General features: G+C 36.7%; 1 protein-coding gene across 1 annotated transcript in view; it reads right to left on the reverse strand.

Moving 5' to 3' along the window:
• CFAP54 (cilia and flagella associated protein 54) overlaps positions 1 to 15,684 on the reverse strand; it is a 322,605-nt gene that overhangs the window by 204,873 nt on the left and 102,048 nt on the right. Inside the window, exons 21-25 of the mRNA XM_044227472.1 lie at positions 15,446 to 15,538; positions 14,993 to 15,178; positions 7,591 to 7,727; positions 3,555 to 3,702; positions 618 to 773 (exon numbers count right to left, since the gene is read on the reverse strand). Of these exons, the coding sequence (XP_044083407.1) occupies positions 618 to 773; positions 3,555 to 3,702; positions 7,591 to 7,727; positions 14,993 to 15,178; positions 15,446 to 15,538 (720 nt within the window). The remainder of the gene's footprint in view (positions 1 to 617; positions 774 to 3,554; positions 3,703 to 7,590; positions 7,728 to 14,992; positions 15,179 to 15,445; positions 15,539 to 15,684) is intronic.

Consider the following 15,684-nt stretch of genomic DNA (forward strand, 5'->3'; position numbering starts at 1 on the left):
AGCTCTGGCCAGCACCTTGAGCTCAGCCTCATGAGACCCTGAGCAGAAGACCCAGTGAAGCCATATCCAGCCTCCTGTCCCATAGAAACTATGAGATAATAAATGGGTATTGTTGTAAGCCACTAAATTTACAGTGATTTGTTAGAAAAGAAGAGACAACTAATATAATCCCTTTAGCCAGCTCTCACCTACTCTTTTCCTGTAAATTTTCAACTCCTCCATCACCAAGAAACCAAATATATTTTCGTATGTCATCCACCAATTTTTCCCCACATGATAATGGCTTTAACAATATGTTTTTGAATGAGTATTGCTGTTTTGAACATTACGCAATTATAAAAACTGAAATGACTTTAAAAAGCAGATTGCTAATGTTTAAACATGGACAACTATGGGGCTGAATGCTTTCAGAGAAATACATTTTAGTCTTTATTTATGTTTGCCCAAACATAATTTAGATTATTAAATTGTTTTTCAGTTAACTCATGAAATTTCATAACACCTGTCTTTGACCTACTCGTACATTACAAAAGATACACTGCTTTTTCTTTTCCAAAATGCTTTGTTGAATTGCCTTTGTAAAAAATACCCTTATCTAGGGGTATAAATACGCTTACCTGTATGACAGGTACCAAAACAATATTGTGGTAGATTATAGGCACAAGAAGGCCATAACACTGAGTCACAGCTTGAAGGGTATAACTGGAATCATTGACGTAGTTGCTAAGTTCCAATGCCACTAATACCCTCTCACATTCAATTAGTCTAGTAATCTGTAAGGAAACAGATTTTGTTACTCAAAATGAACATCAAGTGCTTCACTAATATGTCTCTAAGGAAAATAAAGGGTAGGAAATATGATCCTGTGGCTTAACAACATGTTGGTATGTTAAAATGTTGATTTTAGGGGCACCTGGGTGGCTCAGTGGGTTAAAGCCTCCGCCTTCAGCTCAGGTCATGATCCTGGGGTCCTGGAATTGAGCCCTGCATCGGACTCTCTGCTGGCGGAGAGCCTGCTTCCTCCTCTGTCTCTCTCTCTTTGCCTGCCTTTCTGTCTACTTATGATCTCTGTCAAATAAACAAATAAAATCTTTAAAAAAAATGTTGATTTTAAATCAAGATCTAAATTCAAGAATAATTCTAACTCCCCAACAATGCTATATATGGGTAAGACAAACTTAGAGTTAAATTTCAGAATATTTTGTAAAATAATACAAATGCCACTAGTAATGAAGAAAGAACCAATCTTTTTTAATTGGTAAAATAAAAACTTGGCTATATTTTAATGTAGAAAAAAATAGTTTTTTCAAAACATAAATGTTATAACAAATAATAATTCAAATATTATGTCTCTGTAATATTATCCCCACTTTAAAAAAGAAGTCCCATTTTCTTACTGGGTTTGTGAAAAAAAAAATGATGAATTTTCAGTAGACCAAACTAATCTTCTATTATACTTTTGCTACTTAAATAAAAATGGTAGTAAAATAGAAAGTTGGGCTTTTGTGAGTAAATGTTTTTGTGATTAAGTGATCCTAACTTTTCCTTTCCCTTTCCTGAGGGAAGATTTTACTCTGTTTCTTGTCTTTTATTTTGAAAGATTTATTTACTTTTTTGAGGAGGGTGGGGGAAGAGCAAGCACGCAAATGGAGGGAGAGGCAGAGGGAGAGAGAAAGCAGCAGATTCCTCACTGAGTGTGAAGCCCAACATACAGGGCTCCATCCCAGGACCCTAAGATCATGACCTGAGCCAAAAACTTCTGCAGCCTGGGTCCTCCAGGGAGCAAACTTGGAGGTGACTCCTCACTGAGTGTGAAGCCCAACATACAAGGCTCCATCCCAGGACCCTAAGATCATGACCTGAGCCGAAACCAAGAGTCAGATGCTCAACCTACTGAGCCACTCAGGTGCCCCTATTTTTCTATATATACATTCAAAACTACATACAGAGAAAACTTATGAGTGGCAACCAGAAATTTCCACAAAGTAAATTTTTAGTAGGATGGTAGTCCAGCATTCTGGAATTTACTGAAGTACTTAAAGACTGTCTTTATGTACAGACTAAATGCAACGTAGTAGGAACAGGATGATGGTTATGAGTGCTTAGGCTCTGTAAGACTAAAGGTCATGCCTTTTTTTATTTTCATTTTTTGTATCAAAAGGTATCAAAATATTAGTATCATTTTTATACTAATAATAGTATCATTATTATCAAATTATCATTATTTGATACAATAAATAGTATCATTTTTGTATCAAAAAAGACAAAAGGTCATGTCTTTTTTTTTTTTTCATCTTTGTATCCACGGGCACTGTCACAGTCTCCCATAACAATTTATTGGTTGGTTTATTTGCTTGGTTATTAAATAAATAAATGCATGGATAGGAAAATGCAACTGTGAAAAGCAAACACCTGGGGAAAGTCTCTGTGTTTAAAGTTAATAGAGAAGGAAAGAGGAAGAGGGAGAAAAAGAGTGATGTTCAATCTAGAATGAAAACAAAAGTGAAGGACTGTTTTTAAAAGCAAGATGTTAAAGTTAGAAAGTTGCAGATGTACAGACAGCATTGTTTATAACCACCCTGAGAATCCTTCAGTAAGAGATAGGTTACATTCCTGCCACTATACAGTAACACAATATTAGAGTTAAGAACAATTTGGTATGAAAACGAATGCTCACTGATGTTCTTCATCCCAGAAAGGCAACAGTACCTGAGGCAGAAATTCGGGAAAAACTAGCCAAAATGGACAAGAACATACCAGATGTCATTTTGTATTTGGCTTCAGAACCCAACTGGGTGGTGGCGAGACAACCGGCAAAGAAAAATGAACCCAATCATAGCCCTGCAGGACATGGCCTGTGTGAGCAGAAAAAGGCCTCAAGAAAACAGGGAAAGGAACGCAAGAACAGAATGAAGGCGGTCAAGGGGACTGCCAAAGCCAGTGTTGGTGCTGGCAAGAAATGAGATGGAGAGTGGACAACAGGAATAAAGATTCTGTAGTGACTTTATTTGTGGTGATCGTGCAGATTTTTCATGAGAGGTTAATAAACTAAGACCTTAAAAAAACCTGGTAAATTGATAAGTATCTGCATGAAAATATGTTCAAGATAAATTATAAAAAAGGTTAAATAGGCAAATTGTGGAATAGAAAGTAGATTGTGATGTCATCTTGTAAAATAATAATAATAATAATTTTCCTATGCATATTTTTAAAAATCAGAGATATAAAACAAAACAGAGGGAACAAAATCATATCATTTTTAGAAGCAATAGGATTACAATGGATTCTACTTTGTACTTTATATCTTTTTTAGTATTTGAAATTTATACGATTTTGTTAGAGACACAAAAGATAAACTGAAAAGAAGAAAAATATATATAAACTTGGTCCTATGAAACCTATATGAAATATCAGACAAACCTGCACAATCATAAAATGACCTCTCAGTCCATTCACAAATCAGGGTATGAAATCCCAAAATAACATGAACTTGAAATATCAATAAACAAATAAAGGGAAATCAGCACATTTTTCGTCATTTTAAAATCACTTACTTGTTGAGAGGGGAAAAGCTCATTGCCTTTAATACTATCGCAGAAAAGATTTTCTTCTTTAATTTTAATGTCACTTGTTACAAAAATATTTCTAAGAAAAAGGTATAATAGGATTGAAGAAGTCTCTGCCAAAAGATCTGAATGTAATCTGCAAAAGGAAGTAAATGATGTTACAAGTACAAATACAAAATGATTTAACATATAAACACACGTTTTTAGGTTGATTTGTTCTTAGTATCTACACAGTGATCCCAAAATAACAGCAAAAATTTGTGGAACAATTTCTCTCACACAGCTCTTTAAATTAAAATTAAAGACTATATTTAACAACAAGTTAACAACTAAGATAATTAAGCTGCTGACATATTATGTCACAGATCCATAAAAATAACTACTGGTGAAGTAAAACTTTCTGGCTCTAATACACAAACTTCTTTTCTATCAACATAATGAAATCACTATAGATACTCAGAAGCTTGGGGAAATAGGCCCAATATTTCAATTAATAAATTTTGGGAAAATAAGGGTCACTTATAGCAAAATCCACCCCGGGTAAGGAGAAAAGGAAAAAGAAAGAGGCAAGAAGGGAGTAAAGGAGGGAGGCAGAGTCTTAATACTGTTGGCTTATTTTTAATTATCTTTTCTAAATTGTAGTCAACAGTGCCAATTATTGGCAAAACTTGAAATATGCAGCCTTCCTTCTTGGTTTCCAATACTCCTCCCTTCCTTGTTCTCAACATTACTTGGTGACGAACTTTCCCTTCTAAGCATCAGGTCCACCCTCTATCTCAAAAAACAGGAAAGGATCTGACCTCAGTAATTCACACTTGATCATGATCCATTTCACCACTGTGTTAAACGCTGAAATTACACTTGCTAGAAGAATGTTAGTCCTCGCACTCCTACAACTCATACTGAACTCTCTCTTGGTCCACATGATAATTGGTACCCGGACGCACACAATGTCCAGGCTGTTGCTTCCTGGTGGCTCCATTTCCTTCTCCACAGAGCTCACACGCTGGTCAGCCATTTCAATAGTGACCTCTCTCCCACTTCAGATTCTGCACCCCTTATTTTAAGCCATAATCAGTTTGCCTGACCTTGCATAGATGTCATTGACTGCTTTTTCTATCCCTTCTACAACAATCGCTTATTCACTTACTTAATCTCATTTGATCTTTCTTTTTCATTCACAGTAGCATTTGCCAAGCACCTACTATGTAGAAAACACTGTTCTAGGCCCTGGGATATAAAGATGAGTCAAATGTGGACTTATCCAGAAGAACTGGACTCTACTACAAATTCCTGTTATGGGATATCAACTTAGTCATTAGTCCTTCTCAGCAACACTTCCGTTTATCCCTGATGTCTCTTTGTTCACATTCCTGAGTAAACGTCCTAAACCCCCTACTCTCCACCCTGTGTATTTCTATATCCTCCAGGCTCTACCACCATAGTGTCATTATTGTGGGAATGTGCTTATACCCTCAGTTTCTGCTTCTTCACAGTCTCCATCCTCAAATATGCTTTCCTTAAACCTGCCTTCCCCCTCAGTGTTCTGCCATCCTCTTCTTCTTTGCCACCAAACTTCACATGAGTGATCTTAGCTTATTCCAATTCTCCATTTTCACTTATTTCTTACCCAACTGCAGAAAGTTTCTAGCCCATCACACCACCAAAATAGCTCTCTTAAACTCATCAGTGGCCTCCTAATTGTCAATTCTAAAGGTTTCCTCTTAGTTTTTATCCTACCCAACCTCTCTGTAGCATCTCTTATTGAACAACTCCCCTGCCGGACCTTGCAATGGCATTTAATACTGCTGACCAGTCCCTCCTGGGTGATACTCCCACTTCCCTTGGCAATGCACTTTTCCAGGCTTTCACCTCCTGAACTACTCCTTTTTGTAGAATAAGTTATGAGACTTGGGCTTTCCTCCTTCCTCCCTCCCTCCCTTTCTCTTTCTTTCTTCCTTCTTCTCTCCCTCCATCTATCTATCTTTCTCCCTTCTTTCCTTCCTTTCTTTCTTTCTCCCTTCCTTTCCTGTGATGCAAGTCTGACTTAAGCTTTGATTGCCAAAGCATCCACTTCAGAGACAGATTTCTCTAATAAATACATTGCCAGCCACACAACTAGATAAAGAGCCAGGCCACTTCCCCCATTGAGGCTCCTCTGTTTAAAAAAATCTTAGTTGATTTCAATAAATGAACATTGGGGCCATTTGTGTGTATGTGTGTTTTTTTTTTCTCTTCCCTTGCTTTAAATTATCACTTTTATTTTTTAAATTCAACAACTAAGACTGAGACCATGAAATCCTAAGCCCCCACACTTTACCTCAATAAAATCAGAACCCCAGGCCCAATCTGGCTCTCTCTCTTTACCTATGACCTGCTGTGGGGCCCCAAGTGTGTTGTATAATTTCCAGATCCCATAAATAATACATCTTCTTTTTTTTTTTTTTCAAAATTTCCAGATGTTTATTTCTGAAAGATGTCTTGCAATCATAATAAGAACCACAAGGGCTAGTTCAGATACAACATTGGTTATTCATGGGCTCAGACCAGCATAAAACATTCTCAGCCCTTCCTTGGTTCCATCTTCTGCTTCAGCCTCTTAAATATAAGCAATGTCCAGAGTTCAATTCCAGCTTCTACCTTTTCTGCTATACAGTTCTTCCTTGGGAGATAGCACTTGCCAAAATTTCGACGATGACCTCATGGACAATTTCTCAATCTCTGTCTAGCCTTGACCTCTCTCCTAAGTGTCAGCACCAAATATTCAACTACCTACTGGGCACCTCATATCCACAAAGGCATCCTGCTGGAAAAATAAATGCAAAATATTTCCTATCTAATTCATTATCTCTTCCAAAAACTTGTCTCTCACCTCACCCTTTCCCCTAGTACATGTCATAGACCCACCTGCCCGTCAGGTAACAATGACAATCCCAGTCAACTTCACTACCTCCACTCTCCTGTTCCCATGTTGCATAAACCTTCCAACCTCTGTCTCTTCCTCTCCTGAAATGCCTCTCAAATGCACCCTGCATAGCACCAGCATCCTTGTACATGGTAAATGCTAAGTCTACATTTGTTTAATAGAAAGGAATTATACCTTTATGTGAATAAGCATTATGAAAGCCTTGCCTCAACCAGCATGTGCATTTAAGGTCATTATCTTTGACTGAGGAATAAAGACTTTTATTTTCTTATTAAAGACATTAACAAGAAGGTGAAGGAGATTGTCTTTTTTTGAACTTGTTGAAAAAGCCTGAAATCACACTAATGCTCACTTCTGGGACTGCTCTTAAACTTTGTTTTTTAAAGGAAAAATGGCTATAAAGCAAAGGATGACCTGTGGTTTTATATGACTCCTAGCAGCCTGTCTGCAGTTGCTGATGCTCTAATCCTGGGAGCCTCTTCAAGCAAAGGAAAAACTGTCTTATCCTAATAGTCCACCCATGAGACTATAACTTTAACCCCAACCAGACTGTTCTTGTTTAAAAAAAAAAAAAAAGCCCCCAAAGGTATTTGTGTTTTCTATATAACTGATAATATCTTGGTTAGTATTCAGTATTTTCTTTCCCATAGCCTTCATTACTCTAAATTCAGAATGCATCTATATGCCTCCTTTGCTTTTTCTGACTCTAGCAAAGAAGTTTCTAACAAGGACTCAAGAACTTAGAATGCAGATACTTATTAAAACACTTATTAGAAATAGTTTTACATTAACTATCTTTTTTTTTAAAGATCTTATTTACTTATTTGACAGACAGAGAGATCACAAGTAGATAGAGAGGCAGGCAGAGAGAGAGAGGGAGGCAGGCTCCCCACTGGGCAGAGAGCCCAATGCGGGGGCTCAATCCCAGGACCCCAAGATCATGACCTCAGCCAAAGGCAGAGGCTTAACCACTGAGCCACCCAGGCGCCCCTACATTGACTATCTTAATATGAAACTGAAAATTAATTCTAGGCTTCACACCCAATATCCATATTTTCACTAAGCAAATTAATATTTTAAAAGAATATTTCTAATTACCTTCTCTGTGTGATAGTCATTATATTGCTTAAACAAATAACAGATTGTGCATCATGATGTGGTGAAGCCACAAAATAATCCCAAACTGGTGAGAAAGCCTTCTTAGCCAACTCATAGTTACCAACCTGATAGGCAACCTACAACAAAAAGAACATTATCTTATGTGATATTTTTATCTGTGAAATGTATCTTTTAAACAGGAATTCTGATAAAATCCGCTCACACATTAATTTCATACACAGTTGTTAACATTTGCTCTTTTGATCTACAGGACCACAGTAAGGTATCAATGGCCACTGGCAAGGGAGGCAGACATATTTTGAAATCTCTTTTATTTCTAAATTGCATGGAAATCTGAAACTCTGTAAGGATGTTTCAAATTCTCATAAGCAAAACAAAGATCACATCTGAGCCAAATTAATTTCATTTCCATCTATCTCGGCAGTGCACTCCATTTATTAGACACACTGTTATAATGAACAATCTGTTCCAAGAGAAACAATCAGATTTCCCAAACCCAAAATATGAAATATACTTCATTCTCTTCTGGTTCAGACTGATACTTTCAGAGCTTTTGTGCAACAAAGGGCTCACAGCTAAAAAGAGTGAAAAATAAAACAGAGATGCTTCCAAGAGACCATGATATTTTTAATTCAACATACTCAACATTAGGCAAAATAACTGATTTCACTGGCAAAAGAGAAGCTTGAGAGAAGAGAAATCAACAACTTATCTATTTCTTTTGGTAGAATATATTTCTTTACAGATATTCCCTAAAATCATTCTATTCAAATATGTACGACAATATGAAATCTCACCATGTGAGTTATGTGCTGCTTCAAATACTTAATGGAAGCAGGTAGAAAATAAAGTATAAATAAATTCATTAAATTAAGTATGTAAATGACATGTTGCTAGAATATATTCCACTCAAGGGAATAACTTACAGGACCAGAACTTTTTAAATCTGCCAGCTCCACACTCATAACCAACCAACCAGTAAGGTTTTATGAAGTTTCTACTCTGCGCTAAGCACTGTAAGGATAGGTTCTTCAAAGCTTAAAATGACCTTATACTCCATTAAACTCTAATCAAGTTACAGACATAAAACACATGAAATTACCAGAAAAACTACAAAGAATAACATAATAATTGTGGAGGCTGAGAAAAGGAGAAATGAAGGCTGCAAAAAGGAGCCAGGGCTTGAGCTGAAACCTCAGGCAGGAATAACATTCAGATGGGCACTGTTTAGAGAGAATCTGAAAAGGGTCCAATAATGAAAATCACCATAATGCATTTAGGAGAGACTAGCAAGATAGATCAGAATTTGAGGAAAAGCAGGAAAATGATGGACAGGTAAAATGAGATATGATTTCAGAAGGCCTTGAAAATCAGGCGGAAGTATTTAAAGACATCAGGTACTGGTCCAAGCACTCTACATGCATTATTGTATTAACTTCTCATTACAGTTTTATGAGGTGAGCTCTATTATGATCCCTATTTTTCAGATGAGAAATCTGAGGCACTAAGAAGTTAAATAATTTGTACAGAGCCTGATATTCAGTAAGAAGAGTAGAGCCAAGATTTAGAGTGGTAGATGAGGTCACTTCTCTGGTTGCATTGGTTAAATGAAGAAGTCGAACTAAGTGGTCACTAAGACACCTCATAATTCTAACACTTAATGTGGAAATTAATAACAAATGATGTGTGAGTTGGGTGAAATTATAATTGAATGTTCTTTCCTTTTAAACTGCATCTTTCTAAAAACAATGTTATTTATTCAATCAGTAGACATGGTAAAACAAGAAAAGATGCCATGATTAAACTAAGGTTTGTAAATTCATGAGTTTTTGCAGGTTAACAGAGCAGTGCCATGATATAAGATGGTGACCTGGTAGTAATGAGTAGAATAAATTTTAAAGGGGGTGAGATTAAAATGAGAAAGAAGCACTAGAAGACTAATGAAATAATTTAGTACAATAGAGACCTCCTCTTGATACATGACCTTCTTGTGGCTTCCAAATTTCCACACTTGTCATGATCTGCTCCCCAACCAGCCTACTTACATTTTACCTCCCTGACGAATTATTTTACTCTCCATGGGTCTCTCTGCTCCAGCTACATTGGCCTCCTTGTTGTTTTTCAGACATAGCTGGTACACTTCTGAAAACCACAGGACTTTTGCCTTAGCACCTTCTGCAGATGCTCTGCCTCCAGAGACCGTCCTTTAAGTCTCTGCTCAAATCTCACCTTCTAGATTTATTCATTTCTTTATTTGAGAGAGAGAGAAAGAGAGAGAGCACACAAGCGGAGGGGGGAGCAGCAAGCAGAGGTCTCGAGAAGTAGATTCCCTGCTGAGCAAGGAACCCAATGTGGGACTTGATCCCAGGACCCCGGGATTATGATCTGAGCGGGAGGCAGATGCTTAACAACCGAGCCGCCCAGGCGCCCCTCAAATCTCACCTTCTAGATGACTTCCTTGATCACCCAATCTAATACTCTGATCTACCTTCCATTCCCTCACTTTATACTTCTAATTCCTTTGACCATACTCCACTCCTTCCTTGCATAGAACTTACCTTGTAACATACTAGATAATTTACTTATTTACTATGTTTGTTGTTTATTACAAATCTTTTATCATGGCATTTTGTTTACTTTGTTAATAACAGTGGTTCTCAAAGTATGGTCCCTGGACCATCAGCATCAACATCACCTAGGAGCTTGCTGGAAATGTAAAATTCCAGGCCCTACTGCAGAGCCAGTGAATCAAAAACTCTGATGGTAGGACACAATAATGTGTTCGTGTTCAACCAGCACTCCAAGACACACATTCAAGGTTTAGAATCACTAGCCTGGAGCAATGCATAGCAGAGAGTAAGCGTACAATAATAGCTTTAAATAAATTTTAAAACCCTCTTTTCCTGGTAATTTTCCCCTCTACCCACAGAAGAGGACACTCAACAATTCTACTGTAGCACAGTTGACTGCCCCAGGATAAGTGCCTGACTCAAACTGGGTGTTTTATAGCCCCTTCTGCAAAGCAAGCCACCCAAAGTGTGGTTCTGCTGTTGAGGCTAAAGGCACTACATGTACCAGGAGAATTTGAAAGAAAATTTATTACTCACACAAAGGGCTCCCAGGAAGTGTTAGGCAGGCACAAGTAGGCCTGGGAAGGAATGGACTGGGCCTTGATTAGTGGCTGGAGGTGGGGAAGGATAGGAATAGGGAAAGTTCTGCCACATGGAGATTCAAATTTCTTGTTAGCATCAAAGGTGAGCTCACAGCCCTCCTATCAGCCTGCCTGTGTATGGAACCAAAGGAAAAAAGAAAGGTGAGGTTTAAAAAAAAAAACTAGGTGATCACACATCAAAAAAGACGTCAGACTCGTTTTATTTGGCGGGCCATTCAGAATCTCTTTCCTAGGAATCTAGAATCCAGATTAGGAGCCAGCCAGGCAGTCCCTGTTTATATCTGAAATGGAGGTATATAAAAATGCAGGGGCTTCCATTTTTCCTTCAGAGATGGAGAAGTAAGGAAAGTCAGTCTTTAGAAGGAGAAAAAGAAGCCGATGTATAAAGAGAACCAAAGGTATGAGACCTACAGTCGCCTGGAGTGTACAGCTTTCCCAGAGCCTAACTACATTCCCCCAAGCTGGGTTGGTGCCCTTAACTTGGAATCAGAGTCCTAACTGAAACCATAAGTCAAAATTACCTAAATACAGGTTATTGTTGTGGTAATGAGATTGATAAAAAAAAGTTCCAAGGAAGAAGAGATGAGATCTAGCAGAGAGCCTAGCACAAAATAAACAATAAATAATTCATCAATAAACACATGAGTATAGAGAGTAGCAATATTCCGTTAGAGGATGAGAATAAAGAGAAGAGTTGAGACTTCTTAAAGAGCTTTAAAAATGGGATGACTATCTTTTACCTGGTAGATTTACTGCTTTTAATTTGGTCATAGACAAAAGGCCAATCTCTACTTATCAAAAAGTTTCAGTGAATTATTCATATATAAAGTGGGGGGAAAAAAGGATGAATTTCATTCTCCTTGCCACCCCTGCTATGACTGACAAAGCATTCATGTCCCAGTATCAAACTCTACTGCCAAGATTGATCATCAAGACCCACTGAGCAGCACCAACCCAAGCAGAGAAGAGATGGCAGTGACATAGGCTCTAAAAGAACTTGGCCCATGTTAGAAGTTGAATACATGAATTCCTTGAACCTAGACAAAGCAGTAGAAAGGAATGAGCTGGTTCAAGTGTCAGGCTTACCATCTGCTACCCAAGCAACCATGGGTTACTTAATTACATGACCTCCCTGAGACAATCTTTCTCAAATAAAATGGCAGGGGAAGGATTAAATTCATTTCAGTTTCCTCCACTATAAAGGTAATAATACCATCTCATTGAGTTATTGTAATAAACATAATACTGAATCTTTAAATATATGACACATAGTGTTTTTTAATTAAATGATATCTCCCTTTTTTTTCTCAATAAGCCACTGTGTCCATTCCCTATTTGACTAAGTAGTTCAATAACCCAGCAGTATATGACATTGGGTCTTCTATCCATTTTAAAGATAGGAAAATTGAGATCAAGTAATTTGCCTAAAATCTTAAAATCCTGCTCATAGGTTTCTATATTACATTATCTAGATACTCCTGACCTGACAGGGAAAAATAAAAACAAATGAAGCTATAAAGAGGGAAAAATTAGAAAATATATCATTCATAATGGTTCCTCAAACAACTTTCCAGATAATATAAATTAGTAGCTTTCTACATTAAGAGGAAACCTAATGACAATCCAACTGACTTTAAAATCCAACTGACTTTATTAATGGCTATAGAATAACTTTGAGTTGAAAGTCCAACCTAAGATTCCAAGCCAAGTTAATCATAGGTATTTAGTGAAATGTCTCTATTCCTTAGTATAAAATACATATGATAGTATTTTTTAAAAGATTTATTTATTTATTTGAGAGAGAGAGAGAGAGAGAGAGCAAGGTGAGGAGCAGAGGCAGAAGGAGAGGGACAAGCAGACTACCCGCTGAGCAAGGAGCCCAACACCAGGCTCAATCCCAAAAGCCGGATCGTGACCTGAGCTAAAACCAAGAGCCAGGTGCTCAACTGCCTGAGCCACCAGGCACCCCATATGATAATTTTTAAAGAACTGAATTACCCTGAAACTAAAAACTAAACACTCTCATGAAAAAAATATTGCAATTCCAAAGGAAAGGTACATTTTCTTGCTAGAACTTAAAAGCTGAAACTTGAGCTGTAAATTAAGTTTTACTAAGTTTACTAAGTAAGAAAATTTTGCTTCAGTCACTTAACATTATGAGAATGCTCATATACTGTCACAAATGAATACAGTACTGCAAATATAGTATCAATAATGAAACATTGGCCATTACTTTATGACACTTCTCATTATTCCAGCAGAATAGTTTGGACTTCATTTTATTAACTTTTCAATGAAAGTTCTGCCAAATGAAACCCAAAAGTCAAACCTCCCTGGAGAAAAATTAGGCCTTGATAAAATATTCGATTCCTCACTTTGAGATAACTCCATCACTAAAAATTAGGGAATATATTAGATTCCAAAGAAATAAAAACATCAGAAAACCATGAGCCAATATGACATGCTAAACCAATGCTAGACAAATCCTAGCAATTTTCTCAATTTAATTTTCTGTGAAAAATATGATAATATAAAATATCACTAAGATCTTAGCTTATTATTCTAATCAACCATTAAGAGAAAAATAATAGCACAATAGAAATGTGATAAAATTTAAAATGGCCATCATCTCTAGAGCCCACAATAGGCTTAAAATTAAGATTCTTTAGACCTAGGTCAATGAGTCACCCTTTCTAGAGTCCTATTCATTGGTGATATGTTTTAAGACAGGCAATTATTTAAGAAAAATGTTAATTCATGAATATATTCATAACTGAAAACACTAACAATATTTATTAAGTACCTACTGTGTGACAAGTGCACTGGTTGAACATCTGCCACCCATAATTCCATTTAATACTCATAATACCTCCAGGAGGTAGCTACTATTACTGTTTCCACTTCATAGATGAAAGTTACTTGCTCAATATCACATGGCTAGTGTGAGCAGCTGGAACTTGAACTCATGTCTGTGTATCTTTAGTAACTCAGAAATTTCACTTCTATAAATCTTCCCCCCAAAAAAGTAATTACGGATGCAGACAGAGATGCATATACTCAGATGTACATCACAGCTTTGCTTTTAATAGCAAAAGACTGGAAAATAATGAAATGCCTATCAGTAAAGATTACTAAGTAAACTACAATCTATCTGTAAGAAGCAGTATCATTAAAAGAGGCAATACCTTTAGAAGATGCAGCTGTTAAAATTTACACTGTGGAAGAATACTTACTGGAATGAAAAAATGTCAATTATATATTAAATGACATATCAAGATACAAAATAATATATATACCATGATTAGATTATATATTATACATAAATTCGAACACATGTGTATACATATGTATATTTTAAATGTATGTGTATATAAGTATATACTCATACAGGCACATGCACACAAATGAAAAGATAGCTCTGGATCAGGGCTTCCCAATCTTGGCATTACTGACATTTTGGCCTAATCATTCTTTGTTATGGAGGGTTGTTGTCTGCCTTGTAGGGTGCTTTTCAGCATCCCTGACCTCTACCCACTAGATGCCAGAAGCACCCTTTCAGGTTATGACAACCAAAAATGTCTCTAGACATTGACAAATATCCCTTTGGGGCCAAAATTGCCCCAAGTTAAGAAGTGCTACTCCAGGGGCACCTGGGTGGCTCAGTGGGTTAGAGCCTCTGCCTTCGGCTTGGGTCATGATCCCAGGATCCTGGAATCGAGCCCCACGTTAGGCTCTCTGCTCCACGGGAGCCTGCTTCCTCCTCTCTCTCTCTCTCTCTCTTTCTGTAGGCCTTTCTGCCTCCTTGTGATTTCTGTCTGTCAAATAAATAAATAAAAATCTTAAAAAAAAAAAAAGAAGTGCTACTCCAGATGACAAGATAAATAGGTAACATTTATTTTCTTCTTTGTGTATTTCAGTACTTCCTAAATTTCTAAAATTAAATTTAAATTTAAAATTAAAATTAAATTTAAAATTAAAATTAAATTTTTACAATCGCATTTTTTCCTGGATACATTTGTAATAAAAAAAATCAATCCCATTATAAAGAGAAGGAATGATAACTATTTTTATGAGACTAAACTGCAGTAGTGGAAATACATATTACAAGCTTTAGAATATCCACTGTGATTTTTTTCCCATTAGAAATTATTTAATAACAGCTTAACAGAAAAAAACATAGAGGAAAAAATTAGCAGAAATCTCTTCTACCTGTGTCAAGAACATCCGAGCAGTAACAGCAGAAAGAGGTGGATAAACCAGAATTGGTTTAGTTGTCTCCCCAATAGCATCGCCAATAAGCTTCCCATTAGAAGAATAAGCAGCAATTGCAAAGACATATTTTTCATTGGTTTCTAAACCTTTCACTTCAAAAATGCTTTTACCATCAGCTGGTACCTGTTAATAAAAACATATTTCAAGTTTATGTATAGAAAACTGAAGGAATGTGACTTTTTAAAAATCTAATTAAATAATCCTTATATGTAAAAAGTAAAAAAAAGAAAGTAACACCTTTGTATTTACTGTTATGATTTAAACTGAAGTTAGAAAAATTCACTGAAATAATAACATTAGAAGAAGGTTAAAGAAAAAACACTCAGTTGTCATTAAAGAGACTTTTGGTAAGATTTCCTGACATTTAGAGGTCTTTTAAATTTGACATACCGCTTCTCCTGAGTTTGGGAGATGATTATTGTTTAGCCTAACTTTTCCATAGCTCCCTTCTGCTTTGCAGCCCAAAATGCAGTACCAGGAGACCTGCCGAGGAGAGAGATGAACCCATCATCTCTAGTCTGTTTAACAAGGCATTCAGTTTCTTTTATCAAGATGTGGCACTTGCTCTGATGAGCACCGGGTGTTGCATGGAGCCACTGAATCACTACATTGTACACCTGAAACTAACA

This window comes from Neovison vison, chromosome 12, assembly GCF_020171115.1.
Source record: "Neovison vison isolate M4711 chromosome 12, ASM_NN_V1, whole genome shotgun sequence".
NCBI lineage: Eukaryota > Metazoa > Chordata > Mammalia > Carnivora > Mustelidae > Neogale > Neogale vison.